The sequence below is a fragment of the Miniopterus natalensis genome, chromosome 1, assembly GCF_054644295.1.
Source record: "Miniopterus natalensis isolate mMinNat1 chromosome 1, mMinNat1.hap1, whole genome shotgun sequence".
NCBI classification, from domain to species: domain Eukaryota; kingdom Metazoa; phylum Chordata; class Mammalia; order Chiroptera; family Miniopteridae; genus Miniopterus; species Miniopterus natalensis.
Window position 1 is genome coordinate 112,756,231 of NC_142081.1, and position 23,986 is coordinate 112,780,216.

At 41.3% G+C, this 23,986-nt stretch overlaps 1 protein-coding gene across 1 annotated transcript in view; it reads left to right on the plus strand.

Moving 5' to 3' along the window:
- The window catches only part of LOC148094325 (cyclin-Y-like protein 1), a 41,787-nt gene that overhangs the window by 2,033 nt on the left and 15,768 nt on the right, over positions 1 to 23,986 (plus strand). Inside the window, exons 2-7 of the mRNA XM_087815757.1 lie at positions 9,226 to 9,300; positions 10,568 to 10,602; positions 16,673 to 16,773; positions 19,730 to 19,765; positions 22,327 to 22,378; positions 23,221 to 23,340. Coding sequence (XP_087671883.1) covers positions 9,294 to 9,300; positions 10,568 to 10,602; positions 16,673 to 16,773; positions 19,730 to 19,765; positions 22,327 to 22,378; positions 23,221 to 23,340 — 351 coding nt within the window. The 5' untranslated portion in view covers positions 9,226 to 9,293. The remainder of the gene's footprint in view (positions 1 to 9,225; positions 9,301 to 10,567; positions 10,603 to 16,672; positions 16,774 to 19,729; positions 19,766 to 22,326; positions 22,379 to 23,220; positions 23,341 to 23,986) is intronic.

Consider the following 23,986-nt stretch of genomic DNA (forward strand, 5'->3'; position numbering starts at 1 on the left):
TCTGTTTTTTTCTGCATTGGCTCTTATCCTTTAACATATAAATATACATGTATTTTTCATCTAAGAATAAACATATCCTAGCAGTGTCTTTCCCTCTCACTACTGCCACATCTCTCTTCTCAGCCAAATGCTCAGGAAGAGAAGCCCTCAGTTGCTGTCTTCACTTCCTCGCTTCCTGTTCACTGCTTCACCCCAATGCCATAGCCAATACATTTGTAGCTTTCCCGCTACAAATTGGACTTGGTTAGGCAATTATGTATGGAAGCTGAGACCAGGCCAGATCTGTGCCCTTGGTAAGGGGGTGGAGTGGGTGCAGGGCAGGGAGGGGGCATCCTGAACCACTGCCTTCCCTGTAAGGTGGGGGCCTGGAGGGAACTCTGGGCGGAATGGGTCCCTCGTAACCAGGCGACCATGGAATGTGCTCTGGTTGGCTGGTGCCAACCAGGTGAACTGCCTTCAGTTGAGAAGCAGCTGTGGAAGGAGGAGGAGCTTCGGCTGTGCTCTCTTCTTGAGGTGGCTGTGATTCTCAGCAGTTGTCTGATCTCCACACCTTTGGACTAAGTCAGGCTGCTCGCCGTCCTCACAGACTAGTCAGCTCAGTGGAGGCGGTCACAGCTGACAGCAGGGGGGGCAGCAGCAGGGGCACAGCCAGGCCTTGAGCCCTGCCCAGGGCCTGGCAGCCCAGTGGCCCCTGTGCTGTACAGGGCTTTGGCACTGTTGGGAGTTGGGGGGTGGGACTGTTGAGTGAAGGCAGTGACAGCAGCAAGGAGTGAAGGGTCCTCATGGGGAACAAACTGTCCTGCTGCTGCCTGAAGCCCAATGCCAGCCCCAAGCTGGGCCAGCACGCTGGGGGGCGGCCTCGGGAATATGAGACTCCTGTGTATGGGGGGGGCTCCAGGAACTCAGTGGCAGAACCACCAGCCACGGCTGCCATGGAACTTGACAACTTGCATTCCCTGTTCTGTGATTGCCACCCTATCCTGCGCCTCAGTGACGTGGAGAAGCCCGATGGTAAGGAGGTGGCGGGTGTTCACTGCTCTCAGGAGTACCTCTGTCCTGTGCTGACCCCAGGGTCCCCTAGCAGGGAGCCACCCCCTCAGGCTCCTTGCCTGGAGGCCGCTTTTCTGGAGCTGGCTCTTCCTGGTGTCCCCACCCCTTATTCCCTTCCCGTCCTGTCTGGCCAGTTTCCATGTTCACTACCTAAACCCCCCAGTTCGTACTCCAACCCAGCCTGAGACTCCAGTCCTTGGCCCTTCCTGTTTATGGCTCTGTTTGTCTCGTGGGCCTCTGTGAAGACTTTTGGGTATATCTTCTCCGTTTTGTCAGTGAAAACTTGAATACCCCAACTTCAGAGTATCCATGCCATCTCCCTCTCCTTACTTATCCATAAGGTACTTAAATGAAGGAACCAGGTAGGGGCTGGGGATACCCTGGCTCCCACCTGTTAAGATAGTTGATACTCAGGACAGTTCACCTGCAAAGATGTTAGAGTTTATTATTTCAATTCAAAATAGACAACTGACATGGACTCTATGTGGTGTTCTTAAGTAGGCTGTGTTCAGTTGCCTGCCTAGAAGCTGCTTTATTCCTCCCAACTGTAATTTGAATACAGAGGGAAATGGTGGGAGAGGGACTTGAAATTACTGAATGATGTGTAATGTGCTGCCAGTGCTACAGAGAATACTATTTTGTTTGTTTTTTTACACAAAGGAGAAACCTCTGAGTCTGATTAATTTATTTACTTTGACACAAATATATCTTCAGAACGTTCGTCTGCATGGCGCCCTCTAGGTCCTCTCCCCTCCTGCAGGGAGATTCCTGTCTAACTGTAGGAATGTTGAGGTAAAACTTCTGAAGACCAGGTGCCTAAAGGGGGGTGGGGGGGGAGAGGGAGGAGAGAGGGAGGGAGAAGTACTTGCTGGAAAATAAGCCTGAGTGACGGTGTAGCTAATGGAGACTGTGGTTTTGAAGTAGAAAACATTCACAAAGATGTTAAAACCCCATTGGTCCATTTGTTTGATGTAAATGCCAGAGATTATTTCATAGAGCAAATGTACTATAGCTCTTATTCTATTTAAACTTTAGTTGAGCTTTTAATTTCTTTAAATGTTAGAATAATTAGCCATGTGAATTCACCCCGATGGTGCACATGGCTTTGTAACTGAAAAGTACTCGCTTTTCAGAATATTCAAATATTGTGAAATAAATGAACAAATTATGTGAATCAATTAAGTGTACCTTTAAGCACAAGGCAAGTAAGTACCTGTGAAAACTTCTGCTCGCTCTGCTTGGCGCTGCCAGGTAAGCCTCTGAGTGATTTTATAAACCAGTTAGTATGGGTAGTGTTGGATGAGAGGCTAAAGAGGACCCTGATTTAATTCTTTTAAGGTGTACAACTCACTTCCATGTGTATCTCCTTTGGCCCTTCTAACTGCAAATAAGGCCCGTGTATACTCTCCCTCCATTGCTGCCGAGGAAACCGAGACTTAGACTGTGAAGTGACTGTGGCACAGCTGCTGAGCAGAAGAGGCTGACGTGCAGGTGGAAATGTGCCAAATTCAGTTTCTGTGGTGCTTACAAACTCTTTAGATTGCAGCTTATATTTCATATTTCTCCATAAAGTGAGCCCATTTTAACATCCTCCCATCGTGATTACTCCCGTTTGAAATCACTGTATACAACTCAGAAGCAACGGCTGCTCCCCCTGTGTCTATAAACTCATCACAGTGGGTAAGAGTCAAAGTAGAAGTCACGGGGGACCAGGAATTTCCCCGGGTGCGAGTTGATGTGTTTTAGGGAGTGTGTTCTGACGGCCTCGGATGGAAGCCAACAGAGCTCTGGACGCAGAGGGACCTTGTGAGAAGCTGGTGAGAGGGCAGGTCAAGGACCAGGGAGTGAGCACAAGCCTGTAGTGAGTAATGTAAACCAGAGAAGCTGGAAATACAGGGTTCAAAGTATAGAATTGCCTTTTATGTTTAATGTGATAGATTTTCTATTTCAAATTGTTTTTAATTTTGTAGACACATTCAATAACTTGATATGAGAAAGCTCAGTTTCAGCAATTGCCTGTTATTAAGTTTCCATAGAAACAAGGTGAAAATAGCAAATGTAAAGTCCAAGGACACTGAGAATTTGCTTTTAATGTCTATATTTCAGACAATTTTATATCAACTTCCCTGGAAATAGGAAATACCTACTTAGATGTAAAACATTCTGGCTTTTCTGTGATGGAGAATTGAACCATGTGCCTCTTACACAGAATCACGCTTGAATGATGCTCTGCCTTGTTCTTCTGGAACAGAAGGTGGTTTCTTGAAGTCATTTCCAGGGGATATTCTTAAGAGCCTAGTACAGATTTCAGACAGACTTAAAAGAATTTGTGTAGCACCTTGCCTTTATCTAACAGTGTATCGACTATAACCCATGGTGGCCTCAGTAACAGAAAAAAGACACTAAGGTCCTGTCATCCAGTGTTGTTATTACTCACCAACTGCTCACACAGCCTTTCGTGTCCTGACCTCATGAGCTTTGCTAATTTGCTGGCTCAAGGTGCTCTCTCAGGGGATCCTTCCTCCCGCTGCCCCTGTGGGGTGCGTAGGAAGGAACCGGCAATATTATGAGGAAAAACCTCTGGGCAGCAGATCTTCACTCTTTCCAGGAGCTATTTTAAACCCTCTTTTTTTGGTGACAATATTAATAAGCATTTGATGTAAAAGATTGGAAAATATAGAAAAGTCACTTGCTTATGGTGAGAACACCCAGAACGTTTATTAATATTTTGGTGTTTATTCTTCCTGAACCTTTTGTACACATATAAACATAACATTTGATTCTACAAAAATGAGGTCATTGTTTGTGTGCTGCTTTATAGCTCTGTGTTATAAAGAGAAGTAATGACATAAAGCCCCTGGACCTGTGCCTGACCTCTGGAGGGCGCTCCAAGGGGTATTTCTATGCAACTGCGTGGAGCTCTGCTGCAGGCCTTTTCATAACTGTCCCTGTACCTTCAGATGGTTGGAGCATCACTCAGGTGCCCAGTCTTTAGGATGGGCCATTGTCCAAAGTGAAACCATACACACTCCCATTATAATGCTTTATTCTGGGACCCAGATAAAAACAGATGCATTGTACTGACCTGTAGACTTCAGATGGTATGCTTTCTTATATCTTGATTAGGATGTCATTTTGCAGTTAAGGTATTTTAACAGTAAATGTTCTTATCCCAAATTAAAGTCACCATTGGTTTTTCACCGGACAGCAGAACTTCTCTTTTAGGTTTTTGGGGGATTTTGTGTCTCTAATTCTGAGTAACTACTACTCTAAGATCTGAAAGAAGTGCTGATCTTAGATGACAAATCAGAAGATTGCATTAGGTAAAATGTTAGGAGTTATAAGAGAATTGGGAGAAACTTAATTGACTTGGGGTACACTGAAATAGTTAGATATTTACTGGGCACCATTCCAGATGCAGGACAAACAGTGATACTCAAGGCCAGGCTCCTACCCTAGCAAAGGTTTCTACATTCTAGAGGATCCTAGGGGCGGACAGCACATGGACAGTCAAGAAAGTCAGGGTTAAAGACGGCTGCTCCCTTTAGTGACACTGAGCCGGTCTGAAAATGAGGGAGCCCTGTGAACACGCTCCAGGCAGGTTCCTCAGGTGGGGGTGCGCAGAGTGCAGGCCACGAACAGCAGGCCCGGGGGGGGGCGGGGGGGGGCTGTGGAGACTGACGGGCGCCGGGAGGAGGAAGGCGGTACGTTCAGACCTGCATGCTGGTGGGCCTTGACAAAAAATACGAATTTTCGTCTAGTAATGGGAAACCACTGGAGGATTATATGTAGGGAAATGATGCTAATTGTATAAAGAGGGAGGAACAGCGAGGGAGAGAGAGAGAAGCTTCCGTGTGAGAAGGGCGGATGCAGGGGTGTCAGGTAGACGGCGGGCAGAGTAGCGCAGGGGAGTCAACCGTGGATTGTACAGAAACTGTAAGGGCCTAAAATGGGCCGAGTTAAGGAAATTAAGTCTAAATGTAGTAACACGATAGGAATGACAAGTCACAGAAAAATAAACTAGTACGTCCCCACAGTCGACTACTATGGAGCTATAAAAAATAAAATATCTCTTTCCTGCTATGTGGTGATCTCCAGGATAAGTTACATGGAAAAGGAAGGAGAGGACATCCAGTGATGTACATGACAAAGCAGGGGAAATATGTATTTGCTTATTTTACAAAAATGCTGAAATTCCTGCTAATTGTGTGACTTTGGTTCCTTTCCCTTCAACGGGCAGCCAAGGCTCACATTTACTTAAGATGACGTGGGGGTGCTGGTTAATGAGCGGGCACTTCATACACTTCCTCTGAAGTGATGCTAAATGTTCATATTTTGCTTTTGAGTTAATTTCTGAAAGCTTTTTTGTCATTTCTTGGTGCTCTATATATAGTACATAAATTCCTCTTGCATTTCATTTCACCCTTACAGTGTTTTGAGTTCAGTAATGTAGGAATTTTATCTGTTTTACATGTGAGAAGACAGGCTCTGAGTGGTATAAATTGAGTTTTCCGAGGTTTGAACATCAGGTTGCTGGAGCAGGAATGTGAATTTCAGATGGATGGACACAGGGATAGGACTGATAGAGTGACATGTCATGTGATCAGCTTTGGGGATACTACCTTTTTTCACACACCCTTTTTCCAGTGTATTAGAGTAATTAAACTTCAGGGTTAAAACAGTAACATTCCATAATTTGAGATGAAATGGAGGTAAATTGTTACTCAGGAATGTTCCTAAAAGTCGAAGACACTGCGCGAAGTACCTTTAAAAATACATAATGGAAGAAGGGTGTACTTCACTGTGGGAACTGTCCCGTCTCGGTCACAGTCACTGACACGTGTTGAGGACTCCAACAAGGCAGCCCTGAGATCCAAGGCGAGGCCGCTGCAGAGGGGGTTTGGAAGCCAGAGCTGGGAGGGGCAGAGGCTTCCTAGGAAGCAAGGCTCAAGGAGCAGCAGCCTGGGGGCCCCAGGGGCTCACCCTGTGCCCTTGGGTGGGGCAGCCAGCTCCAGGCCCTGGGGAAGGAGCCACCTGCCTGGGGGGGAAGTGCAGACTCAGAGAGAGAAAATCATTAGTGTATAATCCACTTGTTAGAGTCTAAATTTCATGTTATGGGTCAGGAAACTAATACAATGTACAGTAAATACAATGTGTAGTATAGGGATAGAGCAGTGAGTACATGCAGGAACCTTAAGTGAACAGGTGCCCAGCAGTTGGCCTAGAGACTTCTGACATTTCTATTTCATTGGAATAAGTTGAAATCAGTCTTTCTGAAAAATGCTGCTTAAAACCACACTATAAAATAGTGATGCAGTATTTGTCATTAGCAAAAAGTGGAAGTTATATATATATAAAATTGTTGGAGGCTATAAACAGTAAATATTTTATGAAAGGCTCATGCAAATTAATAACCTTAGGGTTCTCGTGGGCACACTACATACAGTACCTGTAAACAAAAGGCGACTCACCAAGGTGGAAATAACACTGTTAACTGTGGTCAAACTATATAATCAAAGAAATGCAAATTAGAGACACTGTGAGGTTCCTCATTCACATAACTGGGATTTCTTTAAGTATTAAAGCTGGGGTAGAAGCTAAAACTGGTATGTTTGGAGGCATTATACTCTTGCATGCCCTCACCTGTTTTAGAAAGCAACTTTAGTTGTATACATTGAGCCATAAAAACAACCTAACCTTTTGGTCTAGTCATTTCATTTTAAAGAGCTTTTCTAAGGAGATTCAAAAGTTTAAAACCACTGACTTGTATGACCAGAGTTCACAGAGTAAAAACCAAGGTACTCCTTGATTCAGGAATGAAATGAGCTTCTCAGAACTCGTCTCAGTTCTGCTCCTGTGGATTTCTCCTGAAAAAGCTTCCTCCTCATGCTGGTAAAGTCAACGCCCAGAGCTCCAGAGGCCCTAAGGGTCCTAGAGGTCAGCTCTGCCTTTCTCTGAGGTTCCTGGGAGGTGCCAGACCAGCTGGGATTGATCGGCCAGCCCTGGGGCATGTGCCTGCCCTAGAACTGGGTGTAGGGTAGGGGAAGCTCCAGCTTTGTGTTTGTTACTTGAGCTAATTTTGTTTTTTTCTGCATATTGTCATTTCTTTCATTCCAGCCTTCTTGATTTTTATATTTAGAACCATAGCAGCACATCTTGTTTTGGGGGGGGGGGGGGGGGGTGTGGGTGGGTGTGTGTGTGTGTGTGTGTGTGTGTGTGTGTGTGTGTGTGTGTAAGCCTACTGCTTCCTTGACTGAAGTACATACTTTTCTTGGGCTTTCCAGTGAAATTACTAATTTAGCTATATCATGGCATAGGGACCTATACAAACATGGCTACTTATGCAAATGTGTTATTTTTTATTCAAATTCAGTATATTTGCATTATTTTTGGTAGGAAATAGTCTTGCATTCTCTCAGCAGCTGGAGGATACAGGCTGCTCTGATAGTCTCTGCCTCTCACTTTGTGCACAACTGAGTTAGTTTATTTTTCCAAATAGCTCACATTGTCTCATTTTTCAAATATGTGGGGAAAATCCATTGAAATAATTGTATGAATTTTTTACAAAAAAATGTTGAATAGAATAGTGTCTTCAAAAGCAATTTAATAAACTTGAAATTCAGGGAAGGAGCTTCCTTGAAGCACAAGGCAATTGGCTCAGTTATTTAATTTCTCTGCTGGCGGGACTGTCAAAGCCGACAGCTCAGATGTATGCTAACCAGCCAGTCCCGAATGACGTTTGGGCAACATTCTAACTGTGTTACTTGGAGGGGAAAGTCTTCTAGGTAAATACATTTGGACATGATGTTAGACTTTATTCATTACTATAGTTTTAACATATCAGTGAACATTTTGATTTTCCAAGAACCAGGGGTATAGTCTATTTATATTTGACCTCCAAATGCCCTTTTAAAAACAGGCCCATTATTACGTGACGTGGGGAATGTCGCCTGAACCATTATTCCATCAGGACCTTGGTCCACTTTCTTACAAGTTTAGTTAAATGGTTTGAGATGGACATTGCTAAGGCCTATCATAGGGTTTGTTTTTTTAAATGACAACTTTATAATCGCATATAGTGGGAAACTTTGTGTTATTAAAATTCAAGTACGTGTTTGGTATTCTTGCCTAAGTAGAAGATTATCCCACCTCGGTGCAAGGTGCGCTGCAGGGGACTGACTTTATGTGTTCACAGCAGATTTCATGTTTGCAAGCAGCCCTATGATCAGGCCGAGAAAGAATTCTTATTGAAGACCCAAATTAATCATGGGGCATGGAAGGAAGAAGTGAGAGTTTAGCTTTGGAAATTGAGAGCAGAACTAAGAAATCACTTTGTCAAAAGTATAAAAAGTCACTGTCATGAAACTATTCCTATAGATTAGAGCACTGAGCTCTTATGCTGTCCTTTAAAATGCGCCACAATGAACAGCCCCAAGTAAGCCTCTGCTAACTAAGTTCACTATCTGAATGGAGTAGAATCAGCCTACGTGTGTAAAGAACATTTTCCAAAAGCAGCTCACTTGATTTGGGCCTATTTGATGTATTAGCTTGCATCTGTCACTAATTGGCCACAGTGTAACTTGCTTCTTGAGACTGTTTCTGGAATGAGCTAGTAATATCAGCATAAAAGAGAGTGACTATATTTCTAATTGGTAAGTGGAAGGGGGAAAGCACATATATGATACCCTAATTTAAATAAGATTACTTATGTGCAAGTTTAAAAAAAGTCTAAGATATAGCCTGGGTTGATTCCTCATATCTAGAAAGATCTTGCAATTTTTAATAACCCCGGTAGAATTTTTATGTTGTTGCCTTCACTAAAATTGTTTTGTTACCATTACTTAAAAACTTTTTTGCCCGGCCGGGCGTTGCTCAGCAATTGAGCGTCTAACTGGGACCCAGGTGATCAGGGTTCGATTCCCGGTCAGGGCACCTGCCCGGGTTGCAGGCTCGATCAGTGACTCTCTCTCATCATTGACGTTTCTCTCTCTCTCTCTCTCCCTCTCCTTTCCTTCCTCTGAGATCAATAAAGATATATTTTTAAAAAAATGAAAACAAAAAAAAGCCTCTTTCAACTTCGTTTAAGTGATTAAAATGGATGTATAGCTATTTTTTAAATTTTGTATTTTTCTACTCAACTAAATCAGTATGCTTATTTCTCTTCTTCCTATACAGAGTGGTATTTACAGTTAATCCCTTCCAACCATCCCAGGGCAAGGACAATTTTCCTAAAGAAATATCAAATGCATGGTAAGTCAAGATAGAATTTAGGTCACAGTTAGGTTTTTATTTGAACAAATCAAAAAAATCAGTTGTTTATGTATGAGGATTGAATTTGTGATTTTGGCTTTATTTTACATAGCGCTCAACCAAATGCTCCATCCTCCCCACATCTAGAACTTTCCAGCTCCTCCCAGCTCCCTCACCTGCTGCAGGGCTGCCCGGGGGCATCAGAGCAGACAGGCCTGCGGGGCCCCAGAAGCTCAGCATCAGCAGGGAAACTAGTGTCAGCTTCCTGTGTCCTGTTTGTTTTAGGAAAAGAGTCAGAACTGTAGGATTTTATCACCCTGCTTGCCTGCTTATTTTCCTTAATGTTATGTTAAATCCTGTTTTCTTGCTTAAAAAGGCTCACTGACCAAGCTTTCAGTTGATTAGACAGCAGAGGCAGGAGAAGGGCAGGCTCCAGTGTATCTGAATTAACGCAGCGCAGTAACAGTGGGGCTCATGGTACGTGTGCATTTTGACTTTCTGGAGCTGATCGTTTTCGGTAGGATTGCTGTATTTCGGTTTCTTCTGGGACCATGGGCTGCTCTCATGTAGAGAGGGGGAGACAGTAAAGGAAAAGCTGCCTTCAGTCCTAGGAAGGTGCCTGTGATGCCCCCCCATCTTCGAGGAGGCAGCGGGGGGAACAAAGTGCAGCCCAGGACCCTCTTGGAGCTTTTGTTTTTTTTATATCTTTGTGAGAGCAAAACAATTTTGTGTTGTAGGTGTTTAGTTAGGTTAGCCACACTCATTTTAGAATTTTAACTAGATGGGATCCTTTGCAGGATATTCCAGGTGGTTACCAGTCAGTGGTGCAGGATGCTTCCAGGGGCCTGGCCAGAAACTGGTTCTTGGAGCCATCAACTGCTAGATGCTGGTGACTCAAGTAAAGTGGGTGTAAATGCAGAATTAGGAACCAGGGCTCAGCAGTGGCTCAGAGATGCAGCAGTTAAACTTGTTCAGTAGCTGACTCTCACCCGGCCTAATTAGCTTTGCCTTTTCTTCAGTACATGGAGCGGCTTTGATTTGTACCTAATATAGAATCTCTCTTAGGTCAAAACAGTAAAACATAGGATAAAGTTTTACTTTATGGGACTCCTCTTGCCAAGTGATTTAAATTATAAATTGTCAAGAAGTGATAAAGGAAATGGAGTGAAATCTGTCTTATTTTGTGTGTTGGTATCTGTCAGGGAATCATAACTGGTTCCCTGAGGCGTTTGTATCTGCATTGATCACTTATTCATTTTATTCTTAGTGCAAGGAAAGAGGAGGAACAGCTCTTCACACCATGTAAGTAAACACTTGAAAAGTTAAGTAAGAAATTAATAATATGAATTAAATTGTGTACCATGATTTTTAAAAGTATATAATGGACCCAGTGTCATCGGCATGTCCCTTTTTTGGTAGATTTTCTAAATCACTTCTGTTATCTTAATTATCAAACTTACATATTCAGGAAAATTTTGGGCTTAGTAATCCCCATTTTTTAAGGGGTTCTGACCTTTAAGTTAAATTTCAATAATATGGTTGTGATAGAAAGATCTGCCTTAAATTTTTACCTTAACTTTTAATCTTGTTTTTTACAAAATAAGCAACAATATACTAGCTAAGTCAATTTTTAACACCATCTATTGACTTATTGTCATAGCAGCTGAAAACTTAGCTTTCTCAAATCCAGCATGGTCTTCTTCCCCCCCCCCCAACATGTAACATGGTTTTTATTAAATCAGAATCAATGTTTACACTATTATATTATGTAAATACTTTTTACTGCTGAACCATATAGCTCTGTGGCTGTGCCTCTTTCTTGTATACCCTTCATTCTTTTTCTCAAATACAGAATGTCTCAAAAGATGTGTATGCACATTGAATGATTATCAAGTCAGTGTTTATTAACATATAGTTCAGTTTCAGAATTTGAAAGAATCTACAGAAGTGAATCATTTTTTGGTCAGTTCCTGTTTTCAAACTGATGACCGTTCTGGTCCAGGCACAGATGATAAGGCAAAGCAATGGAATCTCAAACAGCAAAAATTATTTGGTTCTGTATTTTGCTCCCTCAATTTGTTGACTGTTGCTGCTTCTGTACTGTAAACTTTATCTTTTATGAATCCCTATGAAAGAAGGTCTAGTGGGCTGTTAGGATAAGTTTTCTCTGCTCAAAGCTTAGTCTGTCTCCCCCCATTATTTCAAATCAGTTAAACCTGGAAAGGAGTGAAAATCTAGTGTTTTAGCAGCTGATACAGTGTGTATACATTTTTGGGACCCCTATGTGACTGAAACTTGAGCACTTCTCCAGGACAATCCCAACCCCTTCTTCCTAGTCACCATGACCTCACACAGCCAGATGCAGCAAGTAGGCTGGTCTCCCTGCTTTCAAAATAATTTTTTTTGTTCCTAACAATCTAGTAATTTGGCAGAGAAAGATGGCTATCAGACAGAAATACTACATTTACGCTACATTAACATAATACCTAGTAAGTTTTCACTTTTTTGAGTGTGGAATTAATTTTTTGATTATATTCACTTCTTGTTTTCTAACAAATATTTTTTCCCAAAATTCTGTAACATTTGTCACGGGCCTGTCAAAAATATTTTCCATTTCCTAAACAGAGTTCCATGTTTTATTGGAAGCAATCTCCCCCCTCTTGTTATCCTAGTCTAGTATAGACTTGCTTTCCCTAGGCCTGCTCTGTGCCTATTTTGTGGCATATTTCTTTAAAGTCACCTGGGAGCTCACATAACTGTTCTCTTGTGTGGGGTCCCCTATGTCTTAGATCAGTGATTTTCAACCTTTTCCATCTCACGGCACACATAAACTAATGACTAAAATTCTGTGGGCCCAACCAGCGTGCCTCAGTGGTTGAGCATCAACCTATGACCCCAGAGATCAGGGTTCGATTCCCAGTCAGGGCACATGCCCGGGTTCCGGGCTCGATCCCCAGTGGGGGGCGTGCAGCAGGCAGCTGATCAGTGACTCTCTCATCATGGATGTTTCTCTCTCTCTCTCTCTCTTTCTCTCTCCCTTCCTCTGTCGGAAATCAACAAAGATATATTTTTAAAAATAAAATGAATGAATAAAATAAAATTCTGTGCCACACCAAAAAATATATTTTTTTGCCAATCTGACAAAAAAAAAAAGTTATAAGTTTGATTAAGACACACTGGACATCTCTTGTTGTGTTGGCTGTTGTCATTTTTTATTTGACAATCTAAGGGAAAAGAGATTAGTGTCTCTGCCTGAATAGTGAGGTATTGCATGCTTTAAAAATTCTTGTGGCACCACACTGGGCTGCGCTTACACTGGTTGAAAATCGCTGTCCTAGGTGGTATGTTTTCCCCTGTCTTGTTATACTCGTTTTACTGGAGCACTTTTTCCTGGGAAGGGATACATGGGCAGAAATTTTTTAGAGATCTAGCCTTTGAAATGCCTTCTGTTTAATAAAATATAGAATAATAGGTTGACATTAATTTTTGCAGTACTAGAGGCATTTCTACTGTTTTCTCACCACAGTTGCTCTTAAGTCTGTTGACATGGGATGATACATTATATATTATTAATTTTAGTGATTTCCCCATCCCTCTCTTCCCTGGAAACTTTTAGAACCTTCTCTATTCCTGGGATTCTGGAATTTATAATATGTTTTTGTTTGTAAGTTTCCATTTTATTGTGGCCATCAAGGCTACAGGTCTGATCTGCTTTCAGAGAATTGTTTTTGATTCTTTCATATATCCTCTATTCCTTTTTTCTAGTATTCCCATTACTAAGAAGTTGGAACTCTCAAGCCAGGGTTCCTGCACAATTCTCTAATTTTCCCCCCTTTCCCCCCATTTTTTCTTTTTCTACCTTCTGGAGATTTCCTTGCCTTTATGCCCCAGCCCTTTAATAATTCTCTGTTTTGTCCATCTTGTCTTTAGTGTACAGTGTCTCTTACATCCTGTCTTTCTTTTCTGAAGCATTTCATTCTTTTACCAAGACCATTTTTTGCCTTTTTGAGGTTAAGAATTATTTTTTTATATTTTCACTTGCTCTTGAATTTTATCAATCCCATTAATTTTCTTTTCTTTTTATGCAATAGTTTATTTTACATAGGACAACTCATTTGCTGATACCATAGGTTCTAAGTTGCTCTATTAAAGTAATCACTAAAAAAAGTGATGTTCTTAGCATGTAGATTTTAGGAAATGCTTTCAACTTTTGTTTAAGAGTTCAGATGTTTTTTAATTAAATTCATTGGGGGAACATTGGTTAATCGGGTCACATAGGTTTCAAGTGTGCATGTCTGTGATGCATGATCGGTATATTGCACTGTGTGCCCAGCCCCCAAAGCCAAGTCACCTTCCCTCAGCATATATCTGGGCCCCTTGCCCTTCACCACCCCCACACCCCTTCCCTCTGGCAGCCACCGTGCTGTTGTCTGTGTCTGTGGGTTTTCGTTTTATATCCCGCACGTGAGTGAAATCGTGGGGCTCTTCGCTTTCTCTGGCTGCCTCGTTTAGCTGAGCATCGTGATCCCCGTGTTGTCGCAGTGGCAGTGCTTCCCCCTGCTGGCGGCCGAGAGCTGTCCCGCTGTGTGTGCCCACAGCTGCTTCACCCAGACCTTCACCGGAGGACACTTTGTTTCCTCCCGTGCCTTGGCCACTGCGGATAATGCTGCAATGAGCAAAGGGGCGCATATATTTCTGCAAATGAATGTTTTCAAATTTCTCAGGTAGATAACCAGAAGGGGGGTTGCTGGGTCATATGGTAGCTCTATTCTTAATTTTTGAGGACACTCCCTACTGTTTTCCATGGTGGCTGGACCAGGTTATGTTTCCACCAGCAGCGAACGAGGGTTCCTTTGTCTCCACAGCCTCTCCCACGCTTGCTGTTACCTGTCTTGTTCATAGTCACCATCTGTTTTGATCTGTCCTACTTGTTGGCGTCCCTCAGATGTGTGGTGGTCCCTGACCGCCTGTTGCTATCTAACTGGAAGCACTAGGAGTGAGCAGAAGTTTCGCAACTGACAGGGCTGCACTGCAAGAATTTGGGGCGGATTCTGAGCCTGCCTTGGGTTCTGTAAGACACACTGGCTTCCTTACCCCTGTTCTAGCCACTCTCTATGGGCACCAAGGCTGTGCTTCCCCCCCCTTTGTTCTTATAGTGTGTATGGCTTTTTTTATGCCTTTAATTCTCAGGACATGTCTCTGAAAGGAAGGGGAGTGGAAATAGATTTGTGGTGAGTTTACAAATCTCAAATGTATAGGTTCTAACTCAAACTTAGAACCTATATTTAAAGTGTAAATCAAAGTTTAAAGTTTTAATTCAATACAATTAATAATATTAATTCAGAAAATATTTTTGGGTATCCCTATAATTAGCATACTACACTTTTCTACCAAAGTCTTAGTTAAGAATTCTATTCAAACCATGCATTTTGCCGTATTGTCCCATTTATGTGCAACATAGATGGAGCAGCTTTCATTAATGCATAAAGTGCTAGAAATTTTCAAGTTAATTAAAAGTCATCAATTCTTAATATCCAAAATGTGTCTTGTGAAAAAGTAGAGAGAAAACAGTAAACTTCAGCTTTATTTTTTAATGGGTTAAGATGAGACAGTGGGCACAATGGGCGGGGGCAGGATTTCAACAGGTACTTGACTTGATAGTAAGGTTGGGGTTGTCACACCTTAGACTTCAAGGCTGGTTATTTGTCTAGTCTTTGCTATTGAACTTTAAGTCTACTAAGTAACCCCTTCCTTCTCTGGCAAAGATTGTAAAAGTCCATCTGTCCTGCCATTTGTGCCGAGTGAAGGAAGATACAGCAGGATTTTTGTCTCTGTCCATTCTAGTGACCAACCAGGGGTTCAGATACCTGTGAACACTAAGTTTCCCATAGTATTTTGGTGCCTTTTTTTTTCTTTTTTTTTGTATTTGCATTTTTTATCTTTATGTTTGTCACTGTAGTTCTTTGATGTTGTAAACCATCAATAGTAAGGTTTTAACCATGAAGAACAATTGTTTTAAATTTTCAAGCAAGATGAGGGGAAAGTAACCTGGCAGCCAGTATACCCAGGCTTTGCCAGGAGGCTTAATTCTGCCCCCTCGGGGGGATACTAGATACTCGATCCTGGGAAGTCTGAATATTAGGGAGGAGACCTGGACTGATGGCAGAGTGTTCAGTGTTCCTTTGGTTGGATGAGGCCAGTAGACTGTAAGTTGTTGATTTACTAAATGAACCCCATGGAGCTTTGAGCCCATGCCAAATTAAAAATTTTCAATGTTTTAGTACGAATATTTTCAAATACAAACAATATACATTTATAGTAGAAAAAAATTTTAGCTGGAGGAAAATGTGAGCAAATATCACCTAAAGTTTTACCAACTAGTCTATATTTTGGTACATTTTCTCCCTCTTCTTTTTATCCCCCTGTAGATAGGTTTTTGGTCATAATTGACTTTTTAAAGGTGTTTTATACGCCATATTACACTTGTATAGCAGTGCTCTTAAAAGATGACCTTCCACTTAGAATAAAAGTATTCAAATGAGTTTTCACATTTTATGCTGTATTTGTCTTTTTGAGATCCGAAAAGTAAATTACAGATTAACTACATAGCTTAAGAAACATCAGAGTTTTAGGTATAGTTAAAATATTTCTACTTTGAGCCCGGCCTGGTGTGGCTCGGGTAGAATGTCGACCTAGGATCCAGGCTATCATGATTCAATTCCTGATCAGGGCACATGAAATCAATAGAGATATATTTAAAAATATATATATATATTTTATATATATTTCTAGCTTGAAAAAATTTATTCCTCCAAAGAGTGATTCTTTTCAAATTATGCCCTCTGGAACTTTTGGCTAATGAGGAATAAGTGGCTTTGAAGTAAGACATCAGAAACTGGCAAAATTGTGTTTTAGATAATATAAAGATATTTCTGATTATTGGCTAGTGGCAGTTTTTAAATGCTCTGCATTTTAAAAGATATCAGCTAGATGTTCTCCCTGTCCTGTCTTTGTGTATTTGCGGGAGATCCTGATGGGAAAGTGTGACCGCATGCTGAAAGCTGCTTTATAATAATATGAGAAAGGAAGGCTCATCTGAATTAGTTTATAAAAATACAGCAACACCGATACAGTAGGCATTAGGCAGAGATGAACAGAGTCGGAGCGACAGGCCAGGTTTGTCACCAGGGTAGAACGCTTTTGTTCCTGGCAATGGGGACCTCGCCCCAGGGTGACCTTTCCTGCCCTAGCATATCACAGGTCAGGCTGTTTACACCCCCTGAGCTTTCATGTTTGATATTTTAACCAAGAAAAAACACTTTTCTAAGTTTAACTTACTGTGATGTTTTCTTCTATTCCCCTTCCCCTTCAGGTATTTCCAGATCACCTTAGAGAAAAATATAGCTCATGCTCAACAATATTTTTAGACAACAGCACAATTTGCCAGCCCGAGACGAGAATCAGTGTGCAATGGTGAGTAAAATAGGCTGCCCGGGCTCAGTGACAGACACCTTATGCTACAGGCGCCCTACCCATATGGGATCTCATTTGATTGTACTTTTGCATGATCAGGTTAAGAAACTGGTATCAATTATTATTGATTTCAATTTCCATTTTAATCTGAGAACATGGAAGACGGGAAAGCCAGTGAGCAAATATAAATTTCCCCCCAAAAGTATTCATCTTTACCTGAGGAAATACTGTGGCTGAGATATTGTTGAACAAAATGCAAGGCGAGGTGCTTCTCATTGACTCTTTCTAGAGAAAAGCGTTTCTTTATGAGATAAAGGCCTAAAACCACATGTGCTACTCTGGAAGCTGCTCTTGGCAGGAGGACCAGCTCGCCCCCACTGGCCCAGGGCATCTGCCTTTACACTTAGTTGGATTTGGTCAGATTTCCTCTGTTCTGTTTTTCCTGCACTATTTCTGTATTAGAATTCACTTCTCCTCCCAGGAAAAATGCACCAAACCAGGGTTAAGGAACAACTTCTCAAGGCTGATTTCTTCATGGATAAAATGTGTTCAACTGAGGTTTTAACTTTATAGATGTATTAAATTTAGTTATATATGTATATATAGATATATAAATACACTTCCAAGATACTGTATCTATCCATATATAAGAAAATCAAAGCAGAAAAAAGTTAGATAAGTGAAGTTTTGGAAACGCAGCCACAGTCAGGTCTATACTTAAGCAAACGTAACAGTGTCATGATGCTGCTGAAAATTATTCAGTAAGTTCTATGAGCCCTACATAGTTTACAATTGCAGATGCACTTTAAAACATGCTAAGATGAAACTTTAAAGCTACTTAAGAGCGAATTAAAATTAAAATAGGACATAGAGCTTCCTGAATTCCATTGGGGTTTTCCAAGGAGCATTATCAGCGTCTCCCTGGGATATGAGAGCTGATTTTCCAGAACAGTTTGGGAAATGCTACCTGAAAATATTAGTAGCCTCATTCCTAATTTTTCAGTCCTAAAAATATAATTTGTTCATAAACTTAATTTTGTTTCTCTTGTACCAGCTTTTTTACTAATTAAATTCTCAGTAACTTCTACTTTATTAAAAACTGGGAGTTCACAATCATAATACTGTAACTTTCTTCTCTCACTTATAATAGTAGTTGAGATCAAATTGTGTTTCATCAAAAATTGAGCCCCAAACCTCTCTAAAGTCCTGAGCTTTGGCACCTATCACATAATCATTTAATCTTTTTGTGCAGCCAGGACACTAAATCCTGGAGTAAGAAAACGACTCCACTCTGGCTGCATTCCATAGCTTCTTTTGAATTCCAGGTTCTGATGTTACAGTATATAAATCAAAAGTAGTTGTAAAGACTAACCTTGCTCAGACAAGTAGGTGTTATGCTTTTTTTCACCAAATTAGTCTAATTTTTGGAAGTACAGTAGGCTTTAATTTCCTCTCATCAGGTTTTGAAAATGGTCAGTACATTTACTATTTGTAAAATAAAGGTTTCCTGAGAAAATTATTAGGAATGGTTTTGAAAAGATGTTTATTATGGGGCAGTAGCGCATTGTTCCTAATGGGGTGGGGGAGCCTTATTAGAATCACGGATGCAGCTTTTTTCAAAATGTGTGTCTCTAAACACACGCAGCCCCTGTCCCCTCCCCCAGCACACTCCCTCTCACAAGCCTTTGATGAGCTGAGGAAGGATGGGGGGCATCATTATATGGAGAAAAGCATCCAGGGTGATCCTGATTTCAACCCTAATCCATGTGTTCACATTGCAATCACCTGAGAAGCTTTCAAAGCAACCCAGAGTCACACCCAGTGCCCCTTAAGTCAGATCATCTCAGGGCGGAGCCAGGCGGTTTTCAAAGCCCCTCTGAGGATCCCAATTACAGCCAAGCTTGGGCAGCACAGTGCCTGGTGAGAGGGCAGGAGGGAGAGTCTGCCGCTCACCATTGCTGGGACCTTGAGCAAGTCAGTTTTCACCTTGGTTACCTTACCTGTAAAATGGGTTGTTGAATTAAATGTCATCACAACTTCCTTGGTTCTTTTCAGCTTATATGCTTCAAATTCTCTGATTTTAAAATCAATTTGAAGATGAAACTGGAGCCCTATAGAAGTACCCATTAGATACTAACAATGTTACAGGCCTTTTTACAAGTGCTCATATTCTATAGACCTAGTTATAAAATTCAATTTTGCTTTCCCTCAGTTATTTTGAGTTTCATTTTAGAAACTGAGAGCAAAGAGGAAAAGCATATAACTTAATCTACAGTACTCCTTTGTTTCATATTACACGGAATCTGCGAATACCTTAGGAATACAGTACCTTACACAGTACCCGAGGACGTACATCTGCTCATTAAAATTGCACTTAAACTAATTTGGAAATAAATGTTATTAATATTACCCTGTATACTGCTATGCTGTGTTGTTGGCACTGCTTGTTTTAGGAGAGTTAGACCTGTTGATTTTGTGGGTTCTTATATATGCCATTAAATTTTCTAACAATTGTGTAAAAGTGATCTTAAATGATTTGGTTGGGCATAGAGAATTTAATTTACCTTTAGGCAAATGATGGAAGATGGGTGGGTGGAAAAACTACTGTATGGCTTAAATTTAAGCATGTGTACAAACAGATCTATCTTGTACAGGATCAAAGATTCTATGAGCAAAGGGCAAATTACAGCAGAGATGTGTAATAACTTCCATACTGAAATAACCAACCAAAACATGTCGTCTAACAGCATATCCCCTAGCATTTTGGTTTTCCTAATTTTGCTCAAAGCCAGAGAACTGCAACAAGGCAAAAAGTGCCCATGAGAAAGAAACTGTTCTGAATGAGGATTTCATGGGCACTGGGCAGCTGGGAAGGTCCTTCCCCACCACAATCCCTTTGAAGACATGTCTTCAGACCTAACATGGACTCAGTTCTTCCATTTTTTTCTCTCCACAGCCTGGTATTAGCAATATATTACCACATCAAGAAAAGGTGAGTTTTAAAACCTGTCTTGTTATTCTAGCTAGTAAACTGATTAAGATATAAACTTTAGTGTTAGGTAATATATATGGACATTATTGGAGTAAGCTGTAGAGTGCTTTTATTACATTATTAAAGTGAATCATTTTTGTCTTAGGACTCAACCCTTAAGCTATTGATCCCAAAGGATATTTGTTTATGTGGGCTGTACTGATATTTACTGTATTAGAAATTAGAAATTAAAATTGAGAATTTAGAAGTAACTCCCTTGTATGTTGAACCATGGTTTTTTGTAGCACTGTTGAAATGTTGAGCTAGATAATACTTTTTCCTGGGGGCTGCCTTGTGCGCTGTAGGCTGTTTAGCAGCATCCCTGCCTGTCCTCACTAGATGCCAGCAGCACACTCTCCCCGCGCCACACGGTGACAACAGAGCATGTCTCCAGCCAGGGCGGGATGCTTCCTGGGGGACAAAATCACCCCTGATTGAGAACCGTAGTATGAACATAATATTTTCTAAAGGAGAGTTACTTTGCACAGCAAAAACATTGAATGGAAATTGTGTCACTTATTTACATTTTTGCAAGTCTCTTTATGTCTGGTAATAGACAACAGCTGATCTCATGTATACCCTGTCTTCAGTCATTTGTGATTACTTCAGTTATCTTGATAATTTGTTTTGAAGAAACAATGTGAAGACCGTGCCTCATGTAAATGTATGGCTAGGAAAGGGAGTATTTTTAAAGCCTTCTGATAATTGTGGATATTCTTTGATACTGTACCCAAAGTCCACAAGTGCTGGTTTCTTAAATTAGTTACAGTGGAATTTTATTTTTTAATTTATTTTTAAATACATCTTTATTGATTTCAGAGAGAGGAAAGGAGAGGGAGAGAGAGAGATAGAAAGATCAGTGATTAGAGAGTCATTGATCGGCTGTAGCCCACAACCCAGGCATGTGCCCTGACCGGGAATCGAACCCTGATCTCCTGGATCCCAGGTTGACGCTCAACCACTGAGCCACGCCTGGCCGGGCACAGTGGAATTTTAAACCATATCTATGAACTTCTAGTAAGGTCTCTATTAAATTAATATCCATTCAGATATCTTGTATGCTGAATGAATCTTTTTATTGTAAATAATTTTATGATAATATTATGCCTTGGTCATTTGGAAAGTATTGGTTCACATTACTTTATACAGTATTAAAATTCACTGTTGTTAGTTAGCATCATATCACCACCAGTCTTCCCTGAAAGTCCCTTAAGTATTGAAAAGCTGTCAGGCTCACACAAAAAAGGTACAAGTTTTCCCCAGTCTTGATTTTTAGCTTGATAGCTTGAATTGCGTCACTGGTAGCAAATGTACAAGTTGTTTTCCTTGAAGTGACATGCTTACTTTTCAGTTTTGAGAGACTGACAGTTATACTATCAAATAAAGATGTTATTCAATGAAAAAAGTCAGTTGTTCAGCTCACAACTAAGTCACAAGTGCTTTTCCTTAACAACCACTATTCGATGTGCAGAAGTGCTTAATGCATACTTCCCCCTTACTCAGATAGAAATAAGAATCAGCGTTTAATAACACCATCCTTACTGCTTTGTCAAGGATGTTCTCCAGTGAAGCAGAATTTGTTTTTCCACCAGTGGCCGTGAGGAATAGAGTGACTCCTAGCACAGGGCGGTGCCCCTGCCTTGACGCAGGCTCAGAAGCCAGTTTTACTGACTTTTCTTTTATACAGTCATTGCAGTGTCAGTGTAGACGCAGGCAATGCCTTAGGATTTCTATAAAAACAGTTTTGGGCCTCACGTGTCTCCTGAAACTGGTCTGGGGGGGAACCCCAAAGGCCTGCAAAACACATTTGGGGAACCACTGTGTGGAAAATTAAACTTAAAAATAATGAAGACTGGTTTTCCTGGCCACTGCGGCTCAGATGGAGCATCGCCCCAAGGGGGCAGGTTCCATTCCCAGTCAGGGCACATGCCCAGGTTGTGGGTTCAGTTCCATCAGGCCACGTTCCTGGGTTTCAGGTTCGATCCCCAGTTCGGCATGTGCAGGAGGCAGCCTTTCGATGTGCATTTTTCCCCTCACTCCCCCTTCCTCTCTAAAACCAGTAACTGGTCATTTTTAAAATAAAAAGGCAAGTTTTTAACTCAGACTGTTTAAAAAAGAAGAAACACAATAATAATATAATATAGGAAACTAACAAGAGAAGCGAAACTGGGAAACATGAGTCTCGTATTCACACGAATGGCCCGGCTCCTGCTCGGTGACGCGCTCCTGTGTGGCCCAGGGCGAGGCAGCAGGTCGCGTCTGTCTGGGTGACCAGCGTCGCCTGTCAGGGAGGGTCAGCGCCTGGAGGGGCAGCTCTGGCTGCTCACTGTGGAGGAGATTTCACAGAATTGGATGTGCTGGGTAAAAAGAGGCCAGAAACTTCTTACGGAATCTAAGCAGAATTAGTAGGACTCTGTAGAAGGTTAAGCTTCTCCCTCCACCTCTCTCTCTATTCCCAGCAGATGTGTTACTGAAATATTAGCAATTCCTGGATTTGTTTTTAAAATCACCTTATTTTATAGAGATGGAGACAGATCCAAGGACATTTTTGATGAGAGGCTGCACCCGCTGACAGTAAGCATCAGTTGTACTGAGGCTGTATTCTTTCTCATACAATTGTGTTTATTCATGATGATTTGCTTTGAAATTAATCACTAGAAGAAAATTACTCTCTCCAGCTTGAAGTCAAAATTATCTTTCTTTGGTTTTCTTCCTCATCTCATGTTCTACCTAATTATTTTACAAAGGGAATGTTGTATAGGAAATAATGTCAGTAAGAACTGAGCTTCAGCTTTGTACAGGTGATGAGCTAAGGTGAGTAAACATGCCCCTCCAGAAACGTGTATCCTTTTAAAAGATAGTTTTCAGTAACATCAGACAATATGAATATTTGTAAATAAACGTAACAGATATGTAAAGACCTCTGTGAAGAAAATTAAACAACTATTTAAATTTTGAATTAATTAGAATGGCAAAAAAATTTCCAGTTCCCATCTTCTGATGCCCTAGAGCAATATGTGACTGCTGCCTGCTGTTTAGCACGGCACAGCCTTAGGGCCCTGTGGGTACAGGAAACTGGAAACACATTTTCAGAGTTGGTTGCAGAGAAGTAGGACATGAGGGTGAAAAGTCCTTTGAGCCTAAAGATAGCTTACATTTACATAGAATTCTGTATAGGGAAGGTGAAAAGGAACATGTAACTTTTCTGAGGTTGTGCCTGCATTTATGTTAAATGAGTGTCAATATTGAATATTGTTTTTTAAGGTCCCATTGTTTATATTTAAAAGACTAAAAGACATGTCACCCAATCAAAATTATTTTCAGGGGCACGTGGGCACAGGTAGGAGACGGCTCTCAGGAAAGCACTTTTTGTTTTTCTTCAGTGGATAGTGACATTGCATTTTTCCTCCTTTCAGCAGGAAGCGGTTCCAGAGGAAAACTTCGATCGTAATCCTGATCCTGAAACTATTTACGGATTCATTCGGCCTTTTTTCAATGACCTAAATCTAACAGCTGAATTTTCAATAACAACTTTGGTAAGATAGTTCTTTCAGAACTTTATTAAGGGAAACCTATCAAAGGAGGTGAAATACACACATTTGAGCTTAATAATCATTATGATTTCAAATGCCCTTGCTTTTCTCATCCCCAAACACTTGCTATTAAAGGCAGCAGGAGAGGTTTCCTCTTTCTCCCTCCACACCTCAGGAGACATGCGCACACCTACAAGGTGTGCTGATGGGGCAGGATGTTGGCAATAACAGAATGTTGTGGGCCCCAGGTAGTGACCGGTTCAGTGTAGGTCTAAGCTGAGTCCCAGGCTGTATTCCCCAGGCAGTTCTAATGTGTGTCCTGATTGGGAACTAAAGCCCTAAATTCTCTGTTCCTTAGATGATGGGTGTTCACCCATCCTTGCTGTCCTGTCGTGCCTGCCTGTGAAGTTGCCCAGGATTGGCATGCAGTGGTGTCTGACAAGGCTTTGCTAGTTGCCTGCGAAGCTACAGCTGTGTGAGGACCTTTGTGTCATTCATACAGAATTCCTATGGTCCGATTTTATCATCTGGAATAGGTGGTCCTATTCTAGTGAGAAGTAATGGGATTGTACTAATTCCTGCTCCAGCAAACCTAAAGGGGAAAGTCTACTGCTTGGCCTGGAGGGAAAGATTCCTTAGGTCAGTGCCT